At 40.3% G+C, this 24,710-nt stretch overlaps 1 protein-coding gene across 2 annotated transcripts in view; it reads right to left on the reverse strand.

Annotated features, from left to right (window-relative positions):
* Positions 1-4,492: 4,492 nt before the first annotated feature.
* Positions 4,493-24,710, reverse strand: part of ash1l (ash1 (absent, small, or homeotic)-like (Drosophila)) — a 55,600-nt gene continuing 35,382 nt past the window's right edge. Inside the window, exons 10-26 of one of the 2 annotated variants that reach the window (XM_036145294.1) lie at positions 23,699-23,905; positions 23,472-23,612; positions 19,967-20,075; positions 18,526-18,675; positions 18,141-18,208; positions 17,082-17,248; positions 16,795-16,947; positions 15,799-15,853; positions 15,375-15,507; positions 12,469-12,750; positions 11,980-12,066; positions 11,771-11,861; positions 10,467-10,605; positions 10,187-10,359; positions 9,893-10,059; positions 8,946-9,444; positions 4,493-6,993 (exon numbers count right to left, since the gene is read on the reverse strand). In XM_036145294.1, coding sequence (XP_036001187.1) covers positions 6,893-6,993; positions 8,946-9,444; positions 9,893-10,059; positions 10,187-10,359; positions 10,467-10,605; positions 11,771-11,861; positions 11,980-12,066; positions 12,469-12,750; positions 15,375-15,507; positions 15,799-15,853; positions 16,795-16,947; positions 17,082-17,248; positions 18,141-18,208; positions 18,526-18,675; positions 19,967-20,075; positions 23,472-23,612; positions 23,699-23,905 — 2,722 coding nt within the window. In that variant the 3' untranslated portion in view covers positions 4,493-6,892. The remainder of the gene's footprint in view (positions 6,994-8,945; positions 9,445-9,892; positions 10,060-10,186; positions 10,360-10,466; positions 10,606-11,770; positions 11,862-11,979; positions 12,067-12,468; positions 12,751-15,374; positions 15,508-15,798; positions 15,854-16,794; positions 16,948-17,081; positions 17,249-18,140; positions 18,209-18,525; positions 18,676-19,966; positions 20,076-23,471; positions 23,613-23,698; positions 23,906-24,710) is intronic. The other variant, XM_036145295.1, reaches the window with a different exon arrangement.

Raw genomic sequence — 24,710 nt, forward strand, 5'->3', positions numbered from 1 at the left:
CTAAATAACTACTAAAACAATAGCATACAAGCTTAAACAGGCTTGCTGTTGCAATGACTCAGATAACTGAAAATTTGCACAGGGATATTAAAACAATTGGTTTGCCCAAGTAACTACTTTCACTTACAGATGACAGATTAAGATCTCAAGATGTTACTCATCGAAATCCATCTACATGATGTGAAATTTCAAAATAAAAGCCCTCCAAAATCTCTATGTTAAGTCAGTTTGACCTAAATTGCTGTCAATATTGAATGGTTTTTAGTGTATACTGTCACTTCAACATGACAGTAGAACACCTCCAGATGTTGCTCAACAAATTGCATCCACATCTGATGTTGTCACTGTTAATATTCTGAAAGGGTAGCATGCAGCTATTGTTGAACAAGAATGTGATCAATGTAAAACACACCTTAACATTCAGGTTCAATTAATACTTTTCTTTTGATAACAGATTTGTTACTTTTAAAAATGTGAAAGTGGATTAAAAACATAAAACAACCGTAAAGTTTATCAAAATTATGTGTGTGTGTGTGTGTGTCCAAAAAAGCTGGACGATGCTCTTATGTTGTAGTTCAACAAGCCCGATATTCATAAAACTTTGGTCATCCTTTGTGATATGGCTTCTCATATTGAAAATAAGAGAATCTAACTGTTGTATCTTAGAGTCATAGGCCTACTTACTCTCGCTGATTCTTGGACATCCTTCTTTCCCGGAAAAACAAGGCTTTATGCGATACATTCATTCAGCCAATAACAAATAAGACAAAGTTCCACTGAGATTCTCTTTTGTCCAAATTATAGAAAGATCACAACAAAAATGTTCTGTGTGCTTTCTTCTTAGACTGGCTAGTAATTTTTTTTAATTCATATTAATGATTATTTTTATCTGTGTATGACAAAAAATATTTAGTTTCCAATACATTGAGAAACCTAATATACACTATATTGTATTGTATAAGTATTCACTCACCTGCCTTTGACTCTTCTGGGAAGGCTGTCCACAAGGTTTAGGAGTGTGTTTATGGGAATTTTTGACCATTCTTACAGAAATGCATTTGTGAGGTCACATACTGATGGTGTACAACAAGACATGGCTCTCAGTCTCCACTATATTTAATCTCAAAGGTGTTCTATTGGGTTGAGGTCAGGGCTCTGTATAGGCCAGTGAAGTTCATCCACATCAAACTCTTCCATCCATGTCCTTATGGACCTTGCTTTGTGCTCTGGTGCTCAGTCATGTTGGAGGAGGCAGGGGCCAGCTCCAAACTGTTCCCACAAAGTTGAGAAAATGGAATTGTCCAAGATGTCTAGTCTGTGGAAACACTCAGAGCTCCGTTCACTGGAACTAAGGGGCCAAGCCCAGCTCCTGAAAAACAAACCCACACCATAATCCCCCCTCTGCCAAACTTTACACTTGGCACAATGAAGTCAGACAATCACCATTCTCCTGGCAACCGCCAAACCCAGACTCGTCCATCAGATTTGCAGATGAAGAAGCGTGATTTGTCACTCAGAAGAACGTGTCTCCAATGCCTTGTATTGCGCTTGGTGATGTATGGCTTGGATGCAGCTGATCAGCCATGGAAACCCATTCCATGAAGCTCTCTGCACTGTTCTTGAGCTAATCTTAAGGCCACATGAAGTTTGGAATCATGTAGTGATTGACTTTGCAGAAAGTTGGTAACCTCTACGCTCTATGCACTTCAGTATCCACTGAACCCGCTCCGACAGTTTACGTGGACTAACACTTCGTGGCTGAGTTGCTGTCGTTCCCAAACATTTCCATTTTCTCATGATACAGCAGTTGACTCAAGAATATTTAGGAGCGAGGAAAGTTGACAACTGGATTTTTTGCCTGCTGGCATCCTATCACAGCTTCATGCTGGAATTCACTGAGCTCCTGAGAGCAACCCATTCTTTCACAAATGTTTGTGAAAACAGTCTGCATGCGTAGTTTTTATACACCTGTGACCATGGAAGTGATTGGAACACCTGATTCTAATAATTTGGATGGCGGAGCGAATACTTTTGCAATATAGTGTATATAGTCATGTTGGAACATCATATCAAATCTTAATGAGCTTTGTTGAGCAGCCTCTGGAGATGTTCTACTGTCACTCTGAATCAAAAATTTTCACTTAAAACATAAGGGTTAGTAGCAACATTATCAGTAACTTAGGTCAAAGTGAATATATAGCGAGATTTTGAAGGGCTTTCACTTTGAAATTCCACATCAGATGTGGATGAAATTTGTTGCGCAACATCTGGAGGTGTTCTACTGTCAGGCTGAAGTGACAGTATCCCCTGAAAATGTACCGTTTAGTAACAACATTGCCAGAAACTTATGTGAAATTGACTTAATGTAGAGATTTTGGAGGATTTAATTTAGAAATTCCACATCATGTATATGGATTTTGATGAGTAACATGTCAAGATCCTAATCTGTTATCTGTAAGTGAAAGTAGTCACTTAGAAAAACCAATTGTTTTAATATCCCTGTGCAAATTTTCACTTATCTGAGTCATTGCAACAGCAAGCCTGTTTAAGGCTGTTGGCTATTTTTTTTTAGTAATTATTCAGGCTAAACAGTGACTATGACCAAAATATATATTTCCATATTCACCAGCAGGCTTGAATAATAAAGAAGTATTACATAAAGCTGTGAGAAATTATTTCAACTAACTGAAGTCCACACGTGTAACAAAACAAAGAATAGAATAGGTTGATACACGTCAAACACATTGCTTTTATTTTGGAAAGTAGTCTCAGGCATTGCTACCGTAATGCATGGTGTTCGCATGACCTTCAAAATGAAGGGAGGGCTGGCATGACTGCCGTGTCCACAGTGGCGGCTGGCTTGACCGCAGTAAACTCAACCATGTTCATTGGAAAATCGCCTCACTTTTCTTAGAAAATATCGTCTTACTCCCCCTCTCACCTGGGATATCTGCGCTGAGATTTGTATGGATGACAAGCCTTGTTTTGTCGTGTCTAAAATCAAATCTGCGTAAGGTTCTTAAGACATTTTATTCTGAAAAATGTGGTGCTTTTGCAATGCAGAAGTGACCACTTCCGGTCTCGGAATATGAACAAACGAGCCTCTTTTTCGTTTACGTTTTAAACCATTTTTGTTTTTTCTTACCCGAAATGGAAAATGAATTTCAAATAATTTTTCAAATTTCACTTTTCGCTTATGGACAATGAAAAAGACAAACGCTTTGTATTTCGATTTTCTTTTTTGTATTTTAAAACAAAAATCAAATGGCCATTTGTTTTTGTTTTTTCAATTCCTGTTTCTGAAACGAAAATCCAATGACCAAAAGATACACTGACCCCAAAGGTATACAGATTAAATAAATGCGCGATGATTTGAATATTTAATAAATACATTAAACCAATAATTGTATTATCTCTAATCTACATAATCAAATACCGATGTATTAATTTTAGTATACATTTTATTTTCTGTTACAGTCTGTCATGACAAATGATCTATATTTTATATAAGCATACTTGCTTTTAACAAATGAAAACACATTTTAATAAACTTTTTCCATTGTTTAAAAATGTTAATTTAAAGATTTAAATTATTATCAACACGTGTTTATGTATGGTTTTTCCAGGTTCATTTAAAAAAACTATTTTATTTTTATTTTAAAACTAAATTATTCAAAACCACATTGATGGATTTTGGCCTCTGATACTCAAATGCTTTATACAAAGCCATACTTACATATTTAACACAGTACAGCAGGCACATTTTTATTCGGCTGTACACATACATAGCCCCTAGTAGGGTCACCCAAGCCAGACAGGTCCCGGGTGAGGGACCAGACAAAGAGCAGCCCAAAAACCCCTTAGGATGAGTACGATAAATGTATGTAGTGTCCTCTCGCGGGTCACTGGGGGCCCACTCTGGAGCCAGGCCTGTAGGTGGGGCACGCTGGCGAGCGCCTGGTGGCCGAGCTTTTACACATTACAATGAGTTTTCTCCGTAGTGTGTCTGGGCTCTCCCTTAGAGATAGGGTGAGGAGCTCAGTCATCCGGGGAGGACTCAGAGTAGAGCCGCTGCTCCTCCACGTCAAGAGGAGCCAGTTGAGGTGGCTCGGGCATCTGGTCAGGATGCCTCCTGGACACCTCCCTGGTGATGTGTCCGGATAAGCGGAAGAGGATGGATGGATGATGGATAGGGGAGGGAGGAAAAATAAGACGGGAAGGAAAACAACTGAACTCTATACATGTCGAGATAGAGTGGGAACATGCCTGGGTGCATGATAGATGGATCTTTGGACAGAAGGAAAAATGTCTGGAAACTACAACTTTTATGCTAGATACTTTTTTTTCCCCTCTTACATACCTTTCCCAACCTGGAAAACCTAAATAAAAAATCCAGACTTTTCCAGACTACAACTTCAGGTAGTCTCATCCTTGCTGCGTAGAAACTGCTGCCCCCTTAATCTGGCTGAGAACCACAACCTCAGACAACATATGTATTCACAATAATGTAGTGCTTTTTATTAAAAAAACAAACAAAAAAAACAAAACAAATATAAAACAAAAAGTAAAAACCAACAGCATTTTTTTTCCATGACTTAAGAATCGTAATTACAAACCTTTAACGAGTGGAAGAAGTTTTCTTTTTTTTTTTTCTTTTTTTGTTGTTGTTGTTTTGACAAACTGTACACATCACAAAATGTCCGTCAGTCTGCCATTTACAATGCTTGCATCTTATTTTGTGATTGTCTAAAAATAACTAAACGGATCACACAAAACACACAAATACAAGTACAAGCATCATACAATGACCGCTATCACAAAACGGAACCGTTTTCCTATTTGAAAGAAAAACAAAAAATATATTTATATATATATGTATGTATATATATATATTTATAATAGCATGATATCGTTTGACAGCTTTACTTCCGTTTTCTGTCAGCGTTTAAAAATATCTTAACATTTTTATGTTGGTTTGTTTTTTTAGTGTTCAACACTTTGCAGCAAAAAAACAAGGAGCAGATTCCTCCTTAAAAAAGTTATATTATTAACAAAATTCAGTGACGAAAGGTGTCGTTGCAGAGCCACTGTCGCGTCCCAAAACCTTCTGACATTCTTCTTGCTCATGCACTTTACAGGTGGACTTAATTTATAGGCAAACAAACAACTCAGCTTAAATTTCATGTCATCAGGACTGTTATGGTGAGAATTTCTGGAAATTACAAAAAAAAAAAAAAACATCTTCCTCAGAGCTTAAGTGTCTTCATTATAGTAATACATACCAAAGAAATAATAATAATAATAATAATAATAATAATAATATTATAATAATAATAATAATACATTTAGGGCTGAGTCCTGTACAGTACAATAATAAACAAAATCAATTTTCAAGATATTGCTTTTGGAGACACTTCTTAATGTAAAGTGTGACTATTTACAGAACTTGGCACTGTACAGCTTCCCGATCTCTCCCTCCTTCTCGTTCTCATCACTTCTCTCAGTTTACCGCACCGGGACATTGCAAGGAAAATGGAAATCTCTCTCTCTCTCTCTTTTTTTTTTTTTTTTTTAAACAAACATTCTCCATGGCAATCAATCTGAAGACAAAAAAAAAAGGATCGCAAGTCACTCCCTGCTCCAAATTTACAGTATACGCTGCCCCGCCCATCTCAAAGAACATAAGAAAATATGACCATCACGATACATTTCATGTTAAGTATTGTTTTCTCAAAACTGTTAATTGCCATAGAGCCCTTACATTATTTTTTTTTTGAAGTTTTTTTTCTAAAAAGGTATATTTTCACAAAATCTGGCAGACACACACGCACACGCACGCACTCGCACGCAAAGGCAGCGGGAGATGGCAGCGGCTGTGTAAGGCGTTACAGTTAAAGCCGGCGCCCTCCATCCTCCTCCCGTCGCTGCCTGATTTATTTAAGCTGGTGAAATCGTGTTGCTTCTACAAAAAAAAAAAAAAAAAAAAAGAGGGGGTGCTAAGCTGACTGCCTCACGGCTAAGTTAAAAAATAATAATAACTAGACACTTTGACATAAGCGCAAACTCAAAACCGCTCCACGGGCCTGTTTCTGTTTCTAAACGAGCTACTTAGGGGTAAAACAGGAAAAAAAATAAAAAAATACGTTCTTAACTTGCTTTTGTCAGACTGCGGCCAATACTGTGAGAGTGTTAGTGTATTTTCATCGTGGATACATCACACAGAGCTTCACAATATCCAAGGTACCAAAAGTGCCAGTCTCCGCCCCTTGCCTCCCCCCGTCTTTCTGACTCGCAGCATCAGAGCACGGCGCTCAGCTTGACATTTTCTCCTGTATGCCAGCTTCCTCTCGTCTCTCACACTTCATCGTTGCAGCAAGAACCCAGTACGAAGAACAATAATTCAGGATTCACAAGGAAATTGATGAGAAACGCCCTTCCGCCCCCTCTGTCCATCCCTGTTCAGTACCAACCGTTCCATTTTCCAATGGCTGCAAGCAATAGTCATCTACCCATGGTTTTCCAATGATCCATTCATTTAAGTGCATGGGTTATTTCTCCTATGTTCAATAAAAAAGAAAAACGAAAAAAAAAAAAAAAAAAAGAAGTTTTGCATGATGTACTTAAATAAGAAGAGCCAGCTGTCTCAGTTTCAAGGTGGGACTTCCTCCGAGGAAGAACTTCGGTACGACTTCCACCTTCTCACGAGCTGAGATGACTGTCTTGGAAGAGGTAAACTTTGAAGATGCAACCCCCTCTCCTTGGATGCGTTGTGATCCGTTAAGGTAGGACAGGCAGCAATGCTTCATTCCCTTTTCTTTTCTTTTTAACTGTCTCTCAGTTTCCTGCCTCTCTTTCCACAGCAGCAAAAGGCAGTGTGCATATACCAGGCACGTCAAAAACACTGTTTCCTGCCAACAAAGTCTCCGAAGCCAAGCGTCCTTCGCCGTAACCGCCGTCCTGCTCCCTCCTCGAGGAGATAGGTGACATCGATAGCTAGAGGGAAGGAGAAAGAAGACGATTAGTTTGGAGGTTTCACCCAAAGAGCATCTGTCACAAAAAACAGTTCTACCTAGCTATGGATAGGTTCACTGTACCGCAAAAACAGATCTAAAAATAAGTAAAATGTTCTTAAAGTTAGTGTATTTGTCCTTGATTTGAGCAGGCAAATAATATTATCTGCCAATGGAATGAGTATTTTGACCCCTAAAATAAGATAATTAGACATCCTGCACTTGAAATAAGACGATGGAGATGAGTTGTTCCTATTTTAAGTGCAAAAATCCTATTCCATTGGCAAATAATCTTATTTACCTGCTCAAATCCAGGACAAACACACTCATTTTAAGAACATTTTACTTATTTTCAGATCCATTTTTGCAGTGGCCTCATCTATGCTGAGCCTAATCCTCATGTTTCCACATCCCCATTTAATCTTTAGTTTTTACATAAGGGTTCGGCAACATAGCTGCAAAGCCCGTAAGCTGGTTTTTCTTTTCAAAAAGCAACCTGGAAACATTTAGCGACTATTTTCGAAAACGAAACAAGTAAACGTCAGCCATCTTGCCAAACCACTAAGTGACAGCGGCTTTGCTGGTTCTAATAAATGACCGGGCCTCCCGCTTCACACCTACTCGGCTCCTTTACTGTGAAACCTTGGTAGTTCAGTAGCCGCATAACACAACCCCAACATGCTGTATTAATTTTTACAGGACCTAAATGTCAATTTTTTGGACACATATCTAACATCACCCTGAACATACATTCAGGTCCATATATATATATATATATATATATATATATATATATATATATATATATATATATATATATATATATATATATATATATATATATATATATATATATATATATATATATATATATATATATATACACATTTATGCATTTTCCCCACTGTTTATCCAGCAGCTGGATCAGCGTAAAGACGCAGCGCGAACCACTGCCTGCTTTAAGTGTTGCAGCTGAGGGAAAAATGTTGGACCATAGGCTTGATGAAACTCTGCCTCATTCAAAAATGAGACCAACATGGATAAAATATTGATAATCTGTAGTGTTTTCTTATTGCCTGGATGTGAATCTGATAATTCATATTGTGCCTTTTATAATAGACTTAATATTTTCCTATCAAAGGTAGGAAACAAAGACAAAAGTCCAGTCAGCCACGCCCCCCAAAATTAACATAATCTTACTCTTAATTTTTGGTAAAAATTGAGAGGTCTGGTGAGGATTAATATTTTGGCTGGTAAAAAAATATGCCTGGCCGGTTGATTTTTACATCTAGCGGCCAAGTTGGCCGGTGAATCAGGAAGTTCATTTCGGCCACTGCCTGCAAGTACAGCTCCTCTGAAAGCATGTCTGTTCACAGCATATTCTTCCAATCAAATCAACTGCAGCCCTTCAATCTGCTTAAATGATAACAACATAAAGGAATTGCCCACATCAGCTCATAAAATAGCCTTTAAAATAAATGCTCTATTACTTCTGGTCTCTTTAAAAAGAGGGAGGCACAGGTGGAGGGGCTGACACCCTTAATCCAGTTGGAATGGGATACCCTGAAATGAAAGCTAGGAGTCCGCATACTGTATTCATGTCCATAATACAACTATAACTGGAATACGCTTCAGCAAACAGGTAGAAAAACAAAACTAGAGTCAGTTTCCAAATGAATATGGACCTAAATGTAGTATTCTGACAGTGCAACATGGTGGCGGGTGAGGGGGGGAGCATCATGCCGTGGGGATTCTTCTCCCCAGCAGGGAAAGGGAAGCTGGTATGAGTTGATGATAAGATGGATGGAGAAAAATGAAAAGCTGTGAAAGACTTGAGCCTCACAAACAAAAAAAAAAAGCCTGAATAAATGTAACGGAAGATGTTTAGATGCGGTTTCACATGAGGAAGCGGCCCGTATGTATCTGTTGACCTACCCCCCTGCTTCGTTCCCGCTCCCTCACCGTTCTTGCTGGGCGCTCTGTGCAGCAGGTCCAGCAGGATCTTGTTGAGCCGCTCCCTCTGGGCCTCCCTGCGGGTCAGCGCCGGGTGATGGAGCGGCGAGGAGGACGGAGACAGCGGGAGCTCCAGCATCTCTCCCATCCTGTCTTCGGCACTTTCCCCCAGCTCCTTCCGCACCCCGGCCTCCAGCCCGTCCTCCTCCCCCTCTTCCTCCTCCTCCTCCTCCTCTTCGTCCTCGTCTCCTGCCCTCGCCCTTTCCTTCTGCGTGGGCTTGACTGGCAGAATTTCGGGACCCTCGTGCGCCGCGTCGACGTCGTCCTCCAGCGACCGTCCGTCCTCCGCCCCGTGTGGGAACTCCTCGCCCCGATCGCAGGAGGAGGCGTCGTCCTCGCAGCCAGCGGCCTCTTTGGACTGTTCGCTTTTCCAGGCAGACCGGCCTCCGTTCCTCTTATAGTTGTCAGGAACGTAATGGGGCTGGAAAGCACGTCAAAAAAATCAAAACAACGGTTACAAAGGCGGCGCGCTCTCCGGGGCTTTAGATGAATAAACGTGATAAGCAAATAAGAGTAATTCAAATTTCTTTGACAGACGCTAATTCCATGCGGTTATATTACAAATTACACCCTCTCTCCAATAAAAGCCTACCGCTCATTATCTAGAGCGCCCCGAGCTTTTTGCATCGTCCCTCGTTTTAAAATGCAAACAGCAATAAAACACGTGTAACGGTGTGGTTTTCCCTCAGGTTGTAATAAATAAATGCGGTTCTCTCTCATTTGTTTCTGGTTAGTCCAAACAATAACCGAGGAGCTCCCCCCCCCCCCCGCAGGCTACGGGAATAACGCGAGCGCTCCGTCGAGGTTTTTTCCATAACAGGAAGCAGATCCCAGCTAAACAGCAGCACACACCGCGGCTCAAGTCTCACCGAGAAGTCTCTTTTAGGCGTGAGCCGCTTGGGGAAGTGGTTGAAGGCGTACGGCTTGGTGCAGACTGGGTAGCGGTTCCGGTGGATCTTGTAGAACAGGTGGGCCGATTTGTCCAGGCGGTAATCGCAGATGTACACGTCGTGCTCCTTCACGCCTTTGGGCCTTCCTGTAGGAGGAACAACGCTTTGGTTTAGTGGGGGAAAAAAGGGCTGGAATTGAACCAAATGTTGCAGCCTGAAGCCAGAGCTGAGCAGGCCGGAATCAGCAGAAAAAAACGTGTGTTCTCTCTTTACCTTTGCAGTAAGTGTAGAGATCGAGGACGCAGCACGTTCCCACCACCGCCTCCAGGGGGATGATCTCATACAGCGGCATGCGGAACAACTCGTTCTGGTAGAAACGCCGCGACGGGGAGTGATGCGTCTCGTGGGGCCGGAAGTAGTGATGCCCAAAGGCGAAGCGCTCGCCCCTTCAAGAGTGCAGGCGGGAGAATTATCAGAGCGACGTGAACGCGTCGCTTCTTTTACACAGAAACCCCGCAGTCCTGGCGTGCGCTGCTAAAACCCGCAGACTTACTTCTCGTTCTTCCACAGCTTCTCGATGCGGAAGATGTCGAGCTTGTCCCGGTTGATGTGGGAGAGGACGCGGTAGGACTGCCGCACGGGCTGACCTTCGGGGCTGCGCCGGCTGTCTCTCATCAGGTACACGCAGTCGCCTGCTCACAACAAAACAGATCGCGTTACAGACAGACGCCGGACGCTTTTAGTCTAAATTAAGGAGAGCGACCAAAGTCGGCGCTTCTGTGGAGTTTGGGAAAGTCATTGCGGGAGCGAACGAGAGAGGTGGTAGAAAACGGTGGCAAGTTAACCTACGAGAATAAGATGCAGAATAATATTCACTCCCCATAGATGTTTTCACATTTTGTCATGTCACAACTACAAACATAACCATTTTATCAGGGTGTTTGTGACCTATGAAGGGCATAGCTGTAAAGCGGATGTTATTTATCTTTATTTTACAAGGAAAAATCAGGAAAACATGGCTTCCATTTGTATTCAGAACCATCTTTTGGGGCTACTAGTGTTTTGTGGGATGTTTCTCCCAGTTTTGTTGATGTACAGAACTAAATTTGTGCTTATCCTGCATCGATTTTCCAGCTGCGTTTATGTCTGGACTTTGATTAGGCCACTCCAATGGCGTGTTCATTGTGATTTGCACTATTAGAGTTTCACACAAAGCACTTTATATGGGCTAAATGTTTATTTTGGGCTCATCTGAACACAGCACCACATGTTTACTTCATCCTGCACGTGGTCTATGGGAAACTGTAAAAAGTACTTCATCTTCCGGTCCTTCTCAGGAACTGCTTATTTTATTACAAAATCAAGGTTTTTAAATTTAAAAAAAAAAAAAAACAACGCTCTCTAAAAGCTTGGGATATTGTTTTATAACCTAACCCTGGTTTAAATTTCTCCAGAATCTGTTGTGTTTTGGTCTTCATGAAGGCCTTCGCAGAACTGGTTTCATACTGAATTAAATTACACCCAGATAGATTCTGTTTATTAAGTACTCCAGAAAGCAATTGGCTGACCTGGACTTTATTCTGGGGCAACGGAGGCACACCTTCAGGTTTTAGTTTGGAAAATCAAAGCAAACCATGCATTCAACGACAGAATCATGAACTACTTTGGACTGATCTATCGGCCAAATCTCTGAAAAAACAAAATTAACTTGTGTTTGTAACATGACAAAAACAGTTATGAATACCATAGCGAAGCATGACCACAAATGCAACATGCCCAAAATGTTTTAAACTCATTTACAGAGATAAGCTGAAGACTGCATGAGCTTTGGGTTGCTAGTTCTGCCGTTTTCCCTACCTTGGTGTAACAGCAGGTCATCTCTAAGGAGGCATATGTAGTAGATGGAGCCAGCCTGTGCGTAGCTGGGCTGGGGTATCATGGGAACCTCCTGTTGTGACGACAACACATGACGCGTAAGAAGGGGGACGATAAAACAGGTTTTTTTAAAATTAAGGAGTCAGCGAATAAATACAGCCTTGATGGAGGCGTTAAACGGAGACATGTACCCTGTCTACAGGCCGAGGGTCACACTGCTCACACAGGTAGTGCTCCACTTCAGTCTCAAGGCGCATACAGTCGCAATGCTGCCAAACCTTTGATTAAAAGAAAAAAAAATGTTCACAGGTTTACACAGAAGTGATCTATAAAACGTTTTAAGAACATTTTACTTATTTTAAGCTCCGTTTTTGCAGTGCATTAACTTTGTTATCTTGCAGATCCATCAGGAATTATGTGCAAATGTTATCAGAACTATTAGAAATTTCACCAAGCAAGCGAGTAGCTCGAAATGTAAAGAAAGTTCCCCCTCCATTAGAAACCCTCGATAAGAAAAGGAGATCGTAATTATAGACCCACTTCAAACTCTATAAAAACAGCCCGACCGACTGGTTCCTTTAGAGTCTAAAAGGACTAATGGCTCCTCCTTCTCGTAAAAAGTCTGAATAAATAAACTAAAACAGATCCAGGAACCATTTGTCCACTTTTCATGTACTAACCATGCACTTTTCACACTGGATCATCACTCCTTCGTCTTTGTACATGCCGCAGATGCAACGGATGACGTCGTCGTCCTTGTCGTGCGAGCCGGACCCCCCTCCGCCGCCGTGGTGGTGGTGGTGGACGTGGTCGCGCTCCAGCGACTCCGAGCTGTCGGCCTCGCTGGCCGTCTCGCCCACGATCTCGTCGATCTGGACGGCAGCCTCGTTGCGGGCGCTGTAGTAGGCCTTCCTCAGCCGGCACACGTCCCTGCCCACTGACGACTTTCTGCCGTAGTATTTCTGGTAAAGTGAACACAACGGCCGTTAAATGCTGCCGCTCTCCGTGTTTTTACAGGTGGAAATCCACAAGCGGATCCTCCACATCGTATACACTAGCCCTGCAATTAAACCCACTACACTCATCTGTCGGTAAAGACACGGATCACTAAAAATAAGTAAAATGTTCTTTAAGTTAGTGTATTTGTCCTTGATTTGAGCAGGTAAATAAGATTATTTGCCAATGGAATGAGTATTTTGACCCCTAAAATAAGATAATTAGACATCCTGCACTTGAAATAAGGTGATGGAGATGAGTTGTTCCTATTTTAAGTGCAAAAATCTTATTCCATTGGCAAATCATCTTATTTACCTGCTCAAATCAAGGACAAATACACTGATTTTAAGAACATTTTACTTATTTTAAGTTCCGTTTTTGCAGTGCATTAACTTTTGTTATCTTGCAGATCCATCAGGAATTATGCGCAAATGTTTTCAGAACTATTAGAGATTTCACCAAGCAAGCGAGTAGCTCGAAATGTAAAGAAAGTTCCCCCTCCATTAAAAACCCTCGATAAGAAAAGGAGATCGTAATTATAGACCCACTTCAAACTCCTCTGACTGAAAGACTAATCGAGCTCAAGAGCTCTTAAGTGGCCCTTGCTCAAACAGTTCGGCTATACAGATGTAAATCTTGCGGCTTGTGCTTGTTTCAACATCCCATTTAGGTGCTGTGTGCACGAGAGAGGCAGGAATCAAAAAGCAAATGACTGACTGCAGAAAGGCTGGGCGGTGTAGCCCAGCAGCACCTTAAACAATCACTTTGATTTTCAATGGCGCTGAAAACCTGGATTTATGCTCAATAGAGTATCGCTTTCCTTTGTGGTGGTCTGGAGAAGACAAAAAGCAAAAACTACGGCATAAAACAGCAACGTTTTTTCCTTCTTTTGAAAGCAGCATATTTACGGCCCCGTCAACCCCAGGCTGAGACACGTTCCAGGTTTTCTCTGAGCTCTTTCAGACTTTTAAAAAAAAAAGACTGCAAGCCGTACAAACGAATGTGTGCCAACTTTGTTTTCATTGCAGAAAAGTAGAATAAACACTGTATGGTCTAATAAAAACTGTGCTGTGGGTGGCTTGAGAGAGGTAGCAGTTTAGGATCTAACAGGAAATGAATGGATCAGAAGATTATCAACCACAGGCAGGCATCAGAGTTTATAGATTAAAGATTATTAAAACACATGCTGGTTATCCATGTGTAAAAAACACAACAACCTGGATAATTGCTCTCATTACGGTGCGCTGAAACCTTTGAATTGGCTTAGTAACTTTAACAATAGTACATCTCCATGGCTTTGTTTCTCATCCCTTCTTGAGAGTTTCTTAGATCGGGGAAAGTTTGAGATTAATTTCAGACAGTTTAGCCTACTTCATGTTGTCATACAGGTTCTATTTCTGATTTATTGATTCTATTGGGCAATCTAATCAGGCCAGGGTGTGGCTAAGGAAACTTGACCAAATAATGTGGTAAATCACAATTAACTCAAGAGCTGAAAAGGGGTGAAATAGTATTTCCACACAGCATCAAGCTGGTTTAGATAACCTGACAAATAAAATCACCATTTAAAAGCTGCTTTTGCATTCATTTTGGTTTTATTTGGTATTAAAATTTGTTTCATGATTTGAAATATTTAGTTGTGCAAGAAAGCAAAAACAGAAGAAATCTGTAGAAAGCAAATAAATAATTCACAGGACTTCACTTGTCCTAACTATATTGCCTAAAAAATTATCAAAATACAATCAGCAAGGCAGAACTGAATTTTGCTTCTTAATTGGCTAAAACCGTATTTTTTGGACTATAAGTCACCCTTTTTTTATTCATAGTTTGGCCAATCCTGCGACTTATAGTCAGGTGCGACATGTATATCAATTTTAAATAGTAAATCATACTGACCAACATGAACCAAGTAGTAAACATTACCGTCTAATAGCCTCGAGATGCAACTGTGCAATTGAATAAGTTGTCTTACAAGATTAAATGTCAGTTTTTAGTCTTGGATTGTCTGAAATAAATTTCAAAATAAATGTGACTTTTGGTCTGGTGCACTGCAAAAAGGGAACTAAAAGTAAGTAACATTTTCTTAAAATTAGTATATTTTTCCTTGATTTGAGCAGCTAAATAAGACTATTTGCCAATGGAATGAGAATTTCTACCCCTAGAATAAGATAATTAGACATTCTGCACTTGAAATAAGATGAGGGAGATGAATTGTTGTTATTTTAAGTGCAGAAAATCTTATTCCATTGGCAAATAGTCTGATTTACCAGCTCAAATCCATGAAAAATACACTAATTTCAAGAGGATTTTACCTACTTTTAGTTTCCTTTTTGCAGTGTGCGAATTATTTTTTTTTTTTTTCCTATTTATGACACATATTCTGACTGATGTGACTTATATTCCGGATCGATTTATAGTCCAAAAACTACGGTAATTATAGTTTCTCTATAGTTTTAAGTCTTTTTTTTAATTCCCTATGAGTAGAAAGACTTGCAACAGTCCTAATGTGACGATTTTATTTTTGCCACAACAGCATTTAAACGCTCAAGTGAAAAGGCCGAGAGTCGGTAACGGAAACAAACCCGCTTACCTCAGCGTTGCGAAACACTTTGAGCATATCTGTATCGAATGCCTCCACGGTCTTATAATGGCCGGTGAGGATCTGCTTCTCGATGGTGCTCAGGTCCAGAGGGTCGGACACTTTCTCATAGTACTGACTGTTCCTGTTGGCACACAAAGACGAGAGCGTTAGCCCCGAGCTAAAAGTCGCCTCCTCTGCTTACAACAAAACAAAACGCCGCTCTTATAAAAATCTGTGCCGGCACTTCTTCGGCCACCCGTCACGGCTTTAGTAAGAGGGCTGTTTTTGTTTTTCACGCCGACTGATTACCATCAATACTGGACACGCATGCTTTCACGGCTCGAACGCGTGGCGGAAGATAAAACTGCTACACTGTGTGGGCGCTGTACACAAACAGACGCTGCTGATAGAAAAACGCAGTTTACGCTCTTACCTCTTCCTGGATGGGAGGTTCACCAGCGGAGCAGCGAGTATTTGTCCCGACGAGTCTGGAGTTACGACAAAACAGCTTTGTTACCATCCTTGATTTCCACCATTACAGACTTAAGAGTCAAGTTTGGCTCATTTGGTGTAATTTGCCATTGTGAAGTTGGTGAAAGCGGGGGATGAACGGTGGTTTCCCCACTGATCTCTATTATACACTGGAGTGCTAATCGCCGGCTTTTAGAACGAGTCGCTTTGAAGCCACCGGCCGCCATATTGGTACTCCCCATTTCCCCCAGTAACTAGGGAATATGTGCGCTACAGCATCGAATAACAAGGATTTTCTCATGTTCAGGGGGGGCTTAAAACTTTTAAAATGTCAAATGCCATATACTTTTATGTTATGTTCTAAAAATATCAAGTAATGAGAAAGTCATGTGCTGAAATATGTAGCATTTTATTTATTTATATATATATATATATATATATATATATATATATATATATATATATATATATATATATATATATATATATATATATATATAACATTATAAATATATATAACATTATAACATTTATAAATATATATAACATATATAACATATATAAATATATAAATAACAATATACAAGAACATATATTTACATATATGTATACATATATACATATACTCATACTTATATATACACATATATAAGTATGTGTATATGTATCTATGTATACATATATACATAGATACATATATGTATATTTAATATGAATAACATGTAAAATATTTCAGCACCTAATTTCCTAGTAGTTGATAGTGTTAGTACATCCACTGACTGTAGAATTGCCTGTGAAACGTTTTCACACAGCCAGAAAACTGCTTGTTGTTGCAACCAAATCCTATGGCATTCTGTGAGAGTAGGGAGTAGCAAGATGGCGGCCAGTGGCTTCAGTTTTTCGGCTAAATCAGCACTCCAGTGTATTATATAGCTCAGTGGGTTTCACCTCCACTGACCTTTGTAGCTGGTGATCATGTCGCAGATCTCCTTGAAGATGTGTGCCAGACGCGCGGTGCGGGTCACTTCTGTGTTTTCTTCAGCAGCGGCGAGTCTCCTCGTCCGTACCGACCGCGACGTCTGCAGGGCTGAGAACTGGGTCAGGAACACGTCTGGAAAGAGCAGATTTTTTAGAAACAGCTCGGTTTCAGCAGCAGGAGAATAACCCAAAAAAGCCAAATTTCAGAGGTCGACATTTTCATTCCAGTTTTCTCAAACGTTTCATTCCACTCCAAACTTAACGAACCTGACTTGATGTTGCCGTCATCGCGGATCACTCCTCCCCAGCGAGCGTACATGGAGAGGCTGCCGGCGTCCCTCTCCCTTTCCCCCTCCCGCTTCTGCAGCTCCTGCTTCTCCCTCATCTTCTCCCAGTTTCGCAGGAGAAAAACTCTGTGCTTCACCACAAAGTTTCTGATCATGGAAGGAGAGAAGAAGTCAGTCTAAATAGACGGTCAGCCTTCCCCTTACTGCGGCCCTGCAGGGTGTCACTGCGGCTGCAATTAACAACTTTATCCCACTAACCAACTATCTAACGTCACTTTTTAGGAGCTGCTCTGCTGTATTAACCTAACGAGCCAGATTGATATCGCTCCGCCTAGCTTCACTCACATCCATCTGGGACCTCTCCCATAGAGAGTGATTTCTCCAACCAATTTTATTGTCCGGCCAATCAGGACGCATGACTGGAGTATCACAGATGTGACGTAGTGGAGAAGCGACCGTGACGTGAGACTGTTTTGATTCAGACAACAATGGCGGCTCGCATCGAGGAAGCAAGCGTTAACATTGATGCTGCTATTTCTTCCGTGTTGTCCAATCTACCTAATATTGTTTCATTAAAAGAACATCAGAGAACGGCTCTGAAGGCTTTTGTTGGTGGAAACCATGTTTTCGCCCTTCTCCCGACCGGATTTGGCAAGCTTTGTTTTTTCCTGCGTCGCTCTTACAGCGTCACGGGTTAGCTTCGGTGTGAGTGGTTGAAATAGCACGTCAATAAAGATGATAGACAAGTGGCTTATCCAATCATATGCAAGGATTTTTGATAAGGCCCAGCCTTCTGAAACGCCATTCCTATGGATCTGTTCCAGATGGATGAGTGGAGCTAGGCGGAGCGAAATTCATTTGGCTAGGGTCAGGTTACTGCTGAATAAGCCTGGAAGTAAAAGCATAAGTGCTATTCTCAGTAAAAACCTTAAAGTAGAATTTTTTTAATCGTAAAGAGCAAATTAAAAGAGATATTTTCTGAATGCAAACGTCTATTAATGAAACATTTTCGAAGCAGATTTAGAAACATTGCTCTTACCTTTCTCTGTTAGACATGGGCTTCATGAGATGTGGATAAAACTTGTTGCTGTCGCTGGACTCTTCCTCCTGAAGTTAAGGAAAACTGTATTCAGGGCCACATCTCAAAGACGAAACGGCCTGAATTTGTAGCTAACAACCCTTTTCAGACACCCTCAGATACTTTTGAGAAACCCTGTGAGCTACTTAGATTGTGTCCACAATAAAGGCTGACATTTCTAGACCTCAATGAGTGTTCAAGGTTTTCACACTATTCATAACTTAGATTTGGGAGAAGAAAAAAAAAAAACGTCAAAAGAAAGCCCTGAAAATAAACACAACAATCCAACACATTGCTTTATAAACTGACCTTGAACAAAAATGTGAGTTTTAGACCAATCACTCACTCTCTTTTTGAGCTGGTGCTTTGACTTCCTTTTCTCCTTTAGCCGACCCAACCTCCGAGCGCCTCCCGTTTTTCCGGGGAGGCCGTTGATGCGCTGACTCTTCCCTCCGATGATGCCGCGGCAGCTCTCCGAGCCACACTTGCAAACTTGCTGCAGAGGAATAAGCAAAAAAACAAACAAACGTGTGAACGAAATCCTAATTGGTATTTAGTGCGGGAAACGGCAAGACTGAAGGAGCACAACTGACATTTTGAAAACATAAAAAAAAAACCAGAACATTTGACAAGGGGACAAGGGAAGGGAAAATGAGCAAATGCATCCATATAAGATTAAAAGTGCTTTAAAATTTTAAGTAAAAAAGGGAAATTAAAATATGCAAACTATCTTGAGTGTGCTGAATATTTTAACCCTTAAATTGGAAAAAAAAGTCCCTACAAGAGTTTTTTTATTTATTTTACATACAAATATATTGTATCACTATAAACAATCATTAAACAGTATTCCCAAAAGGTTACATATTTAAAATGCAGATTTTTTTAGGGGCATTTCTAGCGCTGCGTGAGTGGGGACAGAAAGTTTGTGACGAACAAATGCAACCAATACAACTATTGCAGGCGTGTCCAACGTGCGGCCCGGGGGCCATTTGCGGCCCCTGTGCTGATTTTGTGCGGCCCCCTGATTGCATTTCAATAAAGATTTGGCCAACCAACACTTTAGTATTTATAATTATTACAGACAAGTTAAAATATTACAGTTAAATGTGGAGTACAACACAAAAAACATCTATCTAGTGATATGCTGGTGAAGATTCTCAGTCATCCAGGTCATGGTAATTAAAAAAAAAAAGTAAAATTTAAAAAAGCAAAAAAAACAAAGCAACTGGAGTAGCTTTGTTTTTTGTTTTTTGTTTTTTTGGAATGATCTATCTAGTGACTTTAATATAAATGCAGACTTTGGTACCCTAAAGTCTGACTGGAATGAATTGGTTAAATACATAGATAGTCTAATTTCTTTATTTAAAAATATTTTATTTTGTAGAACAGGTAAACATTTTTTTTACAATTGTTTGGTTGTGTTATTTTTTTTATTCATTTTTTGACCCTTTAGTGCTTTTTACTTGATAATTTCGGCCCACGAGGCAAAAAGTTTGGGCACCCCTGAACCACCGCTTGTCTTCTGCATATTTATACTGGCAGGGTACATAAAAGGACAGAATTAAGCTAATTTCACTGAGATAACTAACCAGCAACTAGCTGATGTCAGGATGCCGAACTAAGCCTAAACTTGGATCCGTTTTGTATGAACCGCTTCCCTCGACAATGAGTTACAAACTTGTGGGACGGGCTGAGAACTCGTTTCACGTCCTGACAGACAGCGAAGCCGCACAGAAAGTCTGCAGGAATCAGAGGTCCGTGAAGAGCGCAGGATGCTGGTGCCTCACCTGCTCCTCTGTGTTGAAGGAATGGAAGTTGTAGTCGTAGGTGAGTTCAGTGCCGCTGTGGATGTCCTTGAGAGCGAAGAGACCGATTCTGTACACCCCGTTCACTGACCTGCAAAACAACAGAAATTGCTTTTTTTTTTTTTTTTTTTTTACATAACGGTATGGAAGTCTGCAAGCTAGCCTAATGCAAAATAGCTAATGAAAGGTGTTTGAAACATTCTAGTTTAGAAACCAAGACTGGATTTTAATTTGATTTATTACGAAGAATTAAATAGGGAATTCCACCATTTTTAAAAGGTATTAACCAACAGTGTGAGTGTTTATGCACATTTTCTGTGCTTAATAACAATAATCAGATAAAGTTAGGTACATATGCTTTGAGGTATAAATGGGAATAAATTTGTAACTCCATGTTTTGTGCCATACAAAGCTTTTAGCTTATATCAAGGAACCTGAATGTTCCCGTCTTTTACATATATAGTATTTGGGATAAAAAATTAGGACAGATTCAAAATCTAAATCTGCAGATCAGACCTAAAAAAAAGGGTGGGGGTGGGGGGATTGGGATTGGCCAGGAAAGCCTGATCAGTGCATTTGTACTTATAATCTTTTATTTAAAGCTTTGTTTAGCAGTTGTGATAGAAACTGTTGCTAACACAGAATACCCTTTTTTTTTTTTTAAAGGTCCCATTATATAATAGATCTATAATAGACAGATATGTGATAGATATGATAGGACCAGAAATGTGTTGTATTTTTTTCAAAGCAAACCTTTCTGGTCATTTAGTTTTTATTAATGTAATTGCATTGTAGAAGATCAAAATCATAGCGTACAGCAGATCGGTGGACAACAATTTCACATAACCTCATCCCCTGAAGTCTAACCTTCAATAATAATAATACCATACAGACATCTATACATATTTTTTTAAACTTAGACTAAAGGGTGTATACACTACAAAAAGAGAACACAAAGTAAGTGAAATTTTCTTCAAACAAGTCTATTTGTCCTTGATTTGAGCAGGCAAATAAGATTATCTGCCAGTGGAATGAACATTTTGACCCCTAAAATAGGATAATTAGATATACTGCACTTCAAATAAGATGATGGAGATGAGTTGTTCCAATAGTAAGTGCAAAAATCTTATTCCATTGGCAGATCATTTTATTTACCTGCTCAAATCAAAAGGACAAATACACTAATTTCAAGAAAATTTGACTTACTTTTAGGTCCTTTTTGCAGTGTAATTCTTGTTTTTTCTCCTCTCCATATGAAACTGTCTCAGGTTTTCACTACGCCTTCAAGAACAAAGGCCATTATTCTGTTTGCCAGGCGCCTAATAATTTATTCCTTCAACGGGCAAAACAAAAAGCTGAGTCAGCACATTGTCTTCAAGCACCAAAGCTGTATCTAAGGCCCGGTTGCGTACGATCCGTCTTCTGCGACAAGATGAACGACTGGTCTGGTTATGAGCTGAGAATCCTCCAACCGTGAGGAGGAGTTTTATTTCAGCTGAGCCCGTCCACGTTTCGTCCTCACAGGACGCTGTCCCAGATTACGAGAGGCCATGACTGCTTGAGGACGATGAGCAAATCCTCTGGGAGCGAACAGGTGATGGCAAATGTTTCAAATGGTTTCACTTGTGAAGAACCGGGGCACAAGGAGGGCTTGTCTAGACAAGTCCTTGACACGCAGTGTGAACGTCCTCGTAAAAAAAAAAAAAAAAGGGAGGGGGGGGGGGGCATTTCGACAGGGAGAAAGTGACTTTAAACCGTTTGTAGTGTCAAGAAGTGAAGTGACCTCGTCAGATTACCGCCACTAACATAATTACTGGGCTGTGGCTGTGAGGTAGAGCCTTCGCATTTCCAGAGAGGCACACCAGCAAGATGTGATTTTAGAGCCAACTGGTAGATTATCCAAACTAGATCAATAATGTTCATGTTTACACTGTGGCTACTTTTCTTTTTGGAAAACCTCACAGTAAAAGCTAAGGAAAAGTTGTTTAAAAGAGAATTAAAATCATTAAGGTTGTTAATTTACTCATGTTTAAATCTCAACTTTCCCAGATGTAAGTCCCGTTTTGATCTCCTTCACAAAACATTGCCGTCATAAACCCAACAGAGACGCGTCTCCTTCGAGCTCCCTCTGAACACCCACGGATCGCAAGTGGATGCAGCTTTGTCCCGCAGGGTTGTGGCTTTAAAAGAGCGCAGGACAAAAGCAGCGTTGTTCCGCTTCGATGTCAGCACTACGCATCAAATCTGCATCATAATTCTCTCCAGACCGTCTTTTTTGAAATACTGACCGACAAACTCAGTGTAAGGGATCCTGCTGTTGGCTGAGAGAATGCTTAAAATTTTAAATTTAGATTTTTGAGCTTCGTTTAAAGGTGGATAGCCACGTTGTTTGACTTTTTTTATTTATTATATGTCCGTAGCTCGCTCTGGTTGGCCACAAAGTTTTTATGAAAGATGATCACGTCCTGCTGGCATGTTAGTTGTTATTTTTGGTGTTTTATTCTTTGTTTTTGCTCAATTTGTTAGGCATCTCAGTCTGGCATTATTTACAATTGATTTATAAACGAAGCAAACAGGCATTATGATAGTTCTCTGATACCGTCTCTAGATATCTGTTTATATTCGTTTGATCACGCCCGAGACAGGATTTTTTTTCGGCTCAAAAAAGGACCATCAAATATTTTCAAGATGGAAAAAAGGACCATCAAATATTTTCAAGATGGAGGCTTGGTGTGTATAACCTTATTTTACCATGATCAAACAGTTTTTGGTCTTATTTTTTTTTATAAGGATATTACGTTGCTATATACATTTAAGGTTTCTAATCCTGCTGCTGGATGCTCGCACAACTATAAGTCATCATTACATCGCTGCCCAAATCCGCGAAGCCAACTTGCCCCTATAAAAGTGAACTGATGCAGGCCTGTAAGCATTTCATGCCTAATTATTTTTTATTTTCCAAAACATCCATCCTCGTCGATAAAATACTTAAAAATAAAATGGTTAAATCAAATCCTGAGCCACCAAGTTCTACCATTTGCTCTTAAGTCAGATTTTCTCCTATTAAGGACAAAGGAACCTACACAGCTGTCCTAAATTACCACAAATAAAGTACCATTTAGCTAAACAAACAATTTCCAGTCTAAACACGGATTGATGTAAGCACTTTGAAGACAAAACACTAAATTGCGAAGCTATAATGACTCCCAGCTTCTCTGATGCATCTTTCTTTATCTCCATGGCTTAATATTCTCTGTAATTCAATCCAACTAGCCATTTAAAACACTGCAAGCAAATTAAACTTTATCCACTTGGAATATTTAAGATGCACAGAGCTAATGAAAGTAGCATCAACCAGGTTTGAGTGAACTACCCGTTGCTAACGCTTTGCAGCAATGGCTCATGCACCGTCCAGCAAGGTTACAGATAGATTTCTTTAAAAGGTTAGCACAGGAGGGTTCTAGTTTGAAGTAATCGTGACACGCACCACTTCTGCATCTCACAGTTGGGCTCACAGCTGTGGTTTATGAAGCGCGCCTCGTTGCCCATGTGGAAGCTGTCAATCACCATCCCACTGTCAAGGTTCAAGCAGTAGTGGCCGTTGTGGTACTGCTCCATCATCCGGTTCCTAAAACACGCCAGACATGAGGCATTAGGGTTTTCCGACACAGGACTTTCCCGCCATCTTCCAAATAAACGACCGGACCGTCTCACCTGAACTCCTGCTCGCTGACCACCTCTCCCAGGTATTCGATGATGAACTGACCGGCGCGGAGAGGCTGCTTGGTGCGGATTCCCCAGCCCTTACCCTCGGCACGGAACCGCTCCAGAGACTGGACCCACTCGTGTCTCTGGATGTGCTGGTTGTCGCACTGATCGCCGCAAGGACAGGCACTGGGGGAGCACTCGGCAAAGCTCATCCTGCAAAGAATTTGGATCAGATAAATGGATTTCAGTGTGATGGCGACGATTTCTGTTTTTTTTTTTGCGATTCTGCTCGTACTGATTGAATAGATACCGCTGACTACGGCTGAACGGTTTTGGAAAATAATCTAATTGCGACTTTTTTATCTTAATATTGCAATTTAATGCGTTTTTTTCCCCCCCAGTTTAATTCATCATGTCTAATTAAACATATAGAAACAACAAATCAATTTGTTTCCTCTCCGTGCGGATTAGGCAAGGCAAGGCAAATTTATTTATATAGCACAATTCAGTACAGGGACAATGCAAAGTGCTTTACATGATTAAAATATAGCAAATTAAAACAGAATAAAAGCAAGCAGGAATAAAATGTAGATAGAAATTAGAACAAAAAAGTGGTGATTCAGTTAACTAGAACAGTTGAAGGCAATCCTAAACAAATGTGTTTTTAATCTCGATTTAAAGGAACTCAGGCTTTCCGCACCTTTCCAATTTTCTGGAAGTTTGTTCCAGATAAGTGGAGCATAGGAACTAAATGCTGCTTCTCCTTGGATTAGTTTCTAAAAGACCCACAGCATCTAAACTCGGAGCAGTAATGATTGCGTTCTGCCTACGAAATATTTCAACCCAAATTGCAATTTTGATTTTTCTCTGCATTAACCACAAGCAACAAAAATGGCGTCTAAATAAAGATGTTTGCAAACAAGGACCATTTAAAACAAGAACTTTTAATGTTTCTATTAATCAGAATACTATTCAGGAGAACAGCTTTTAATTTAATTGGACATCAATCCTTGTTGAA

This window comes from Fundulus heteroclitus, chromosome 13, assembly GCF_011125445.2.
Source record: "Fundulus heteroclitus isolate FHET01 chromosome 13, MU-UCD_Fhet_4.1, whole genome shotgun sequence".
In the NCBI taxonomy this organism is placed as follows: Eukaryota; Metazoa; Chordata; class Actinopteri; order Cyprinodontiformes; family Fundulidae; genus Fundulus; species Fundulus heteroclitus.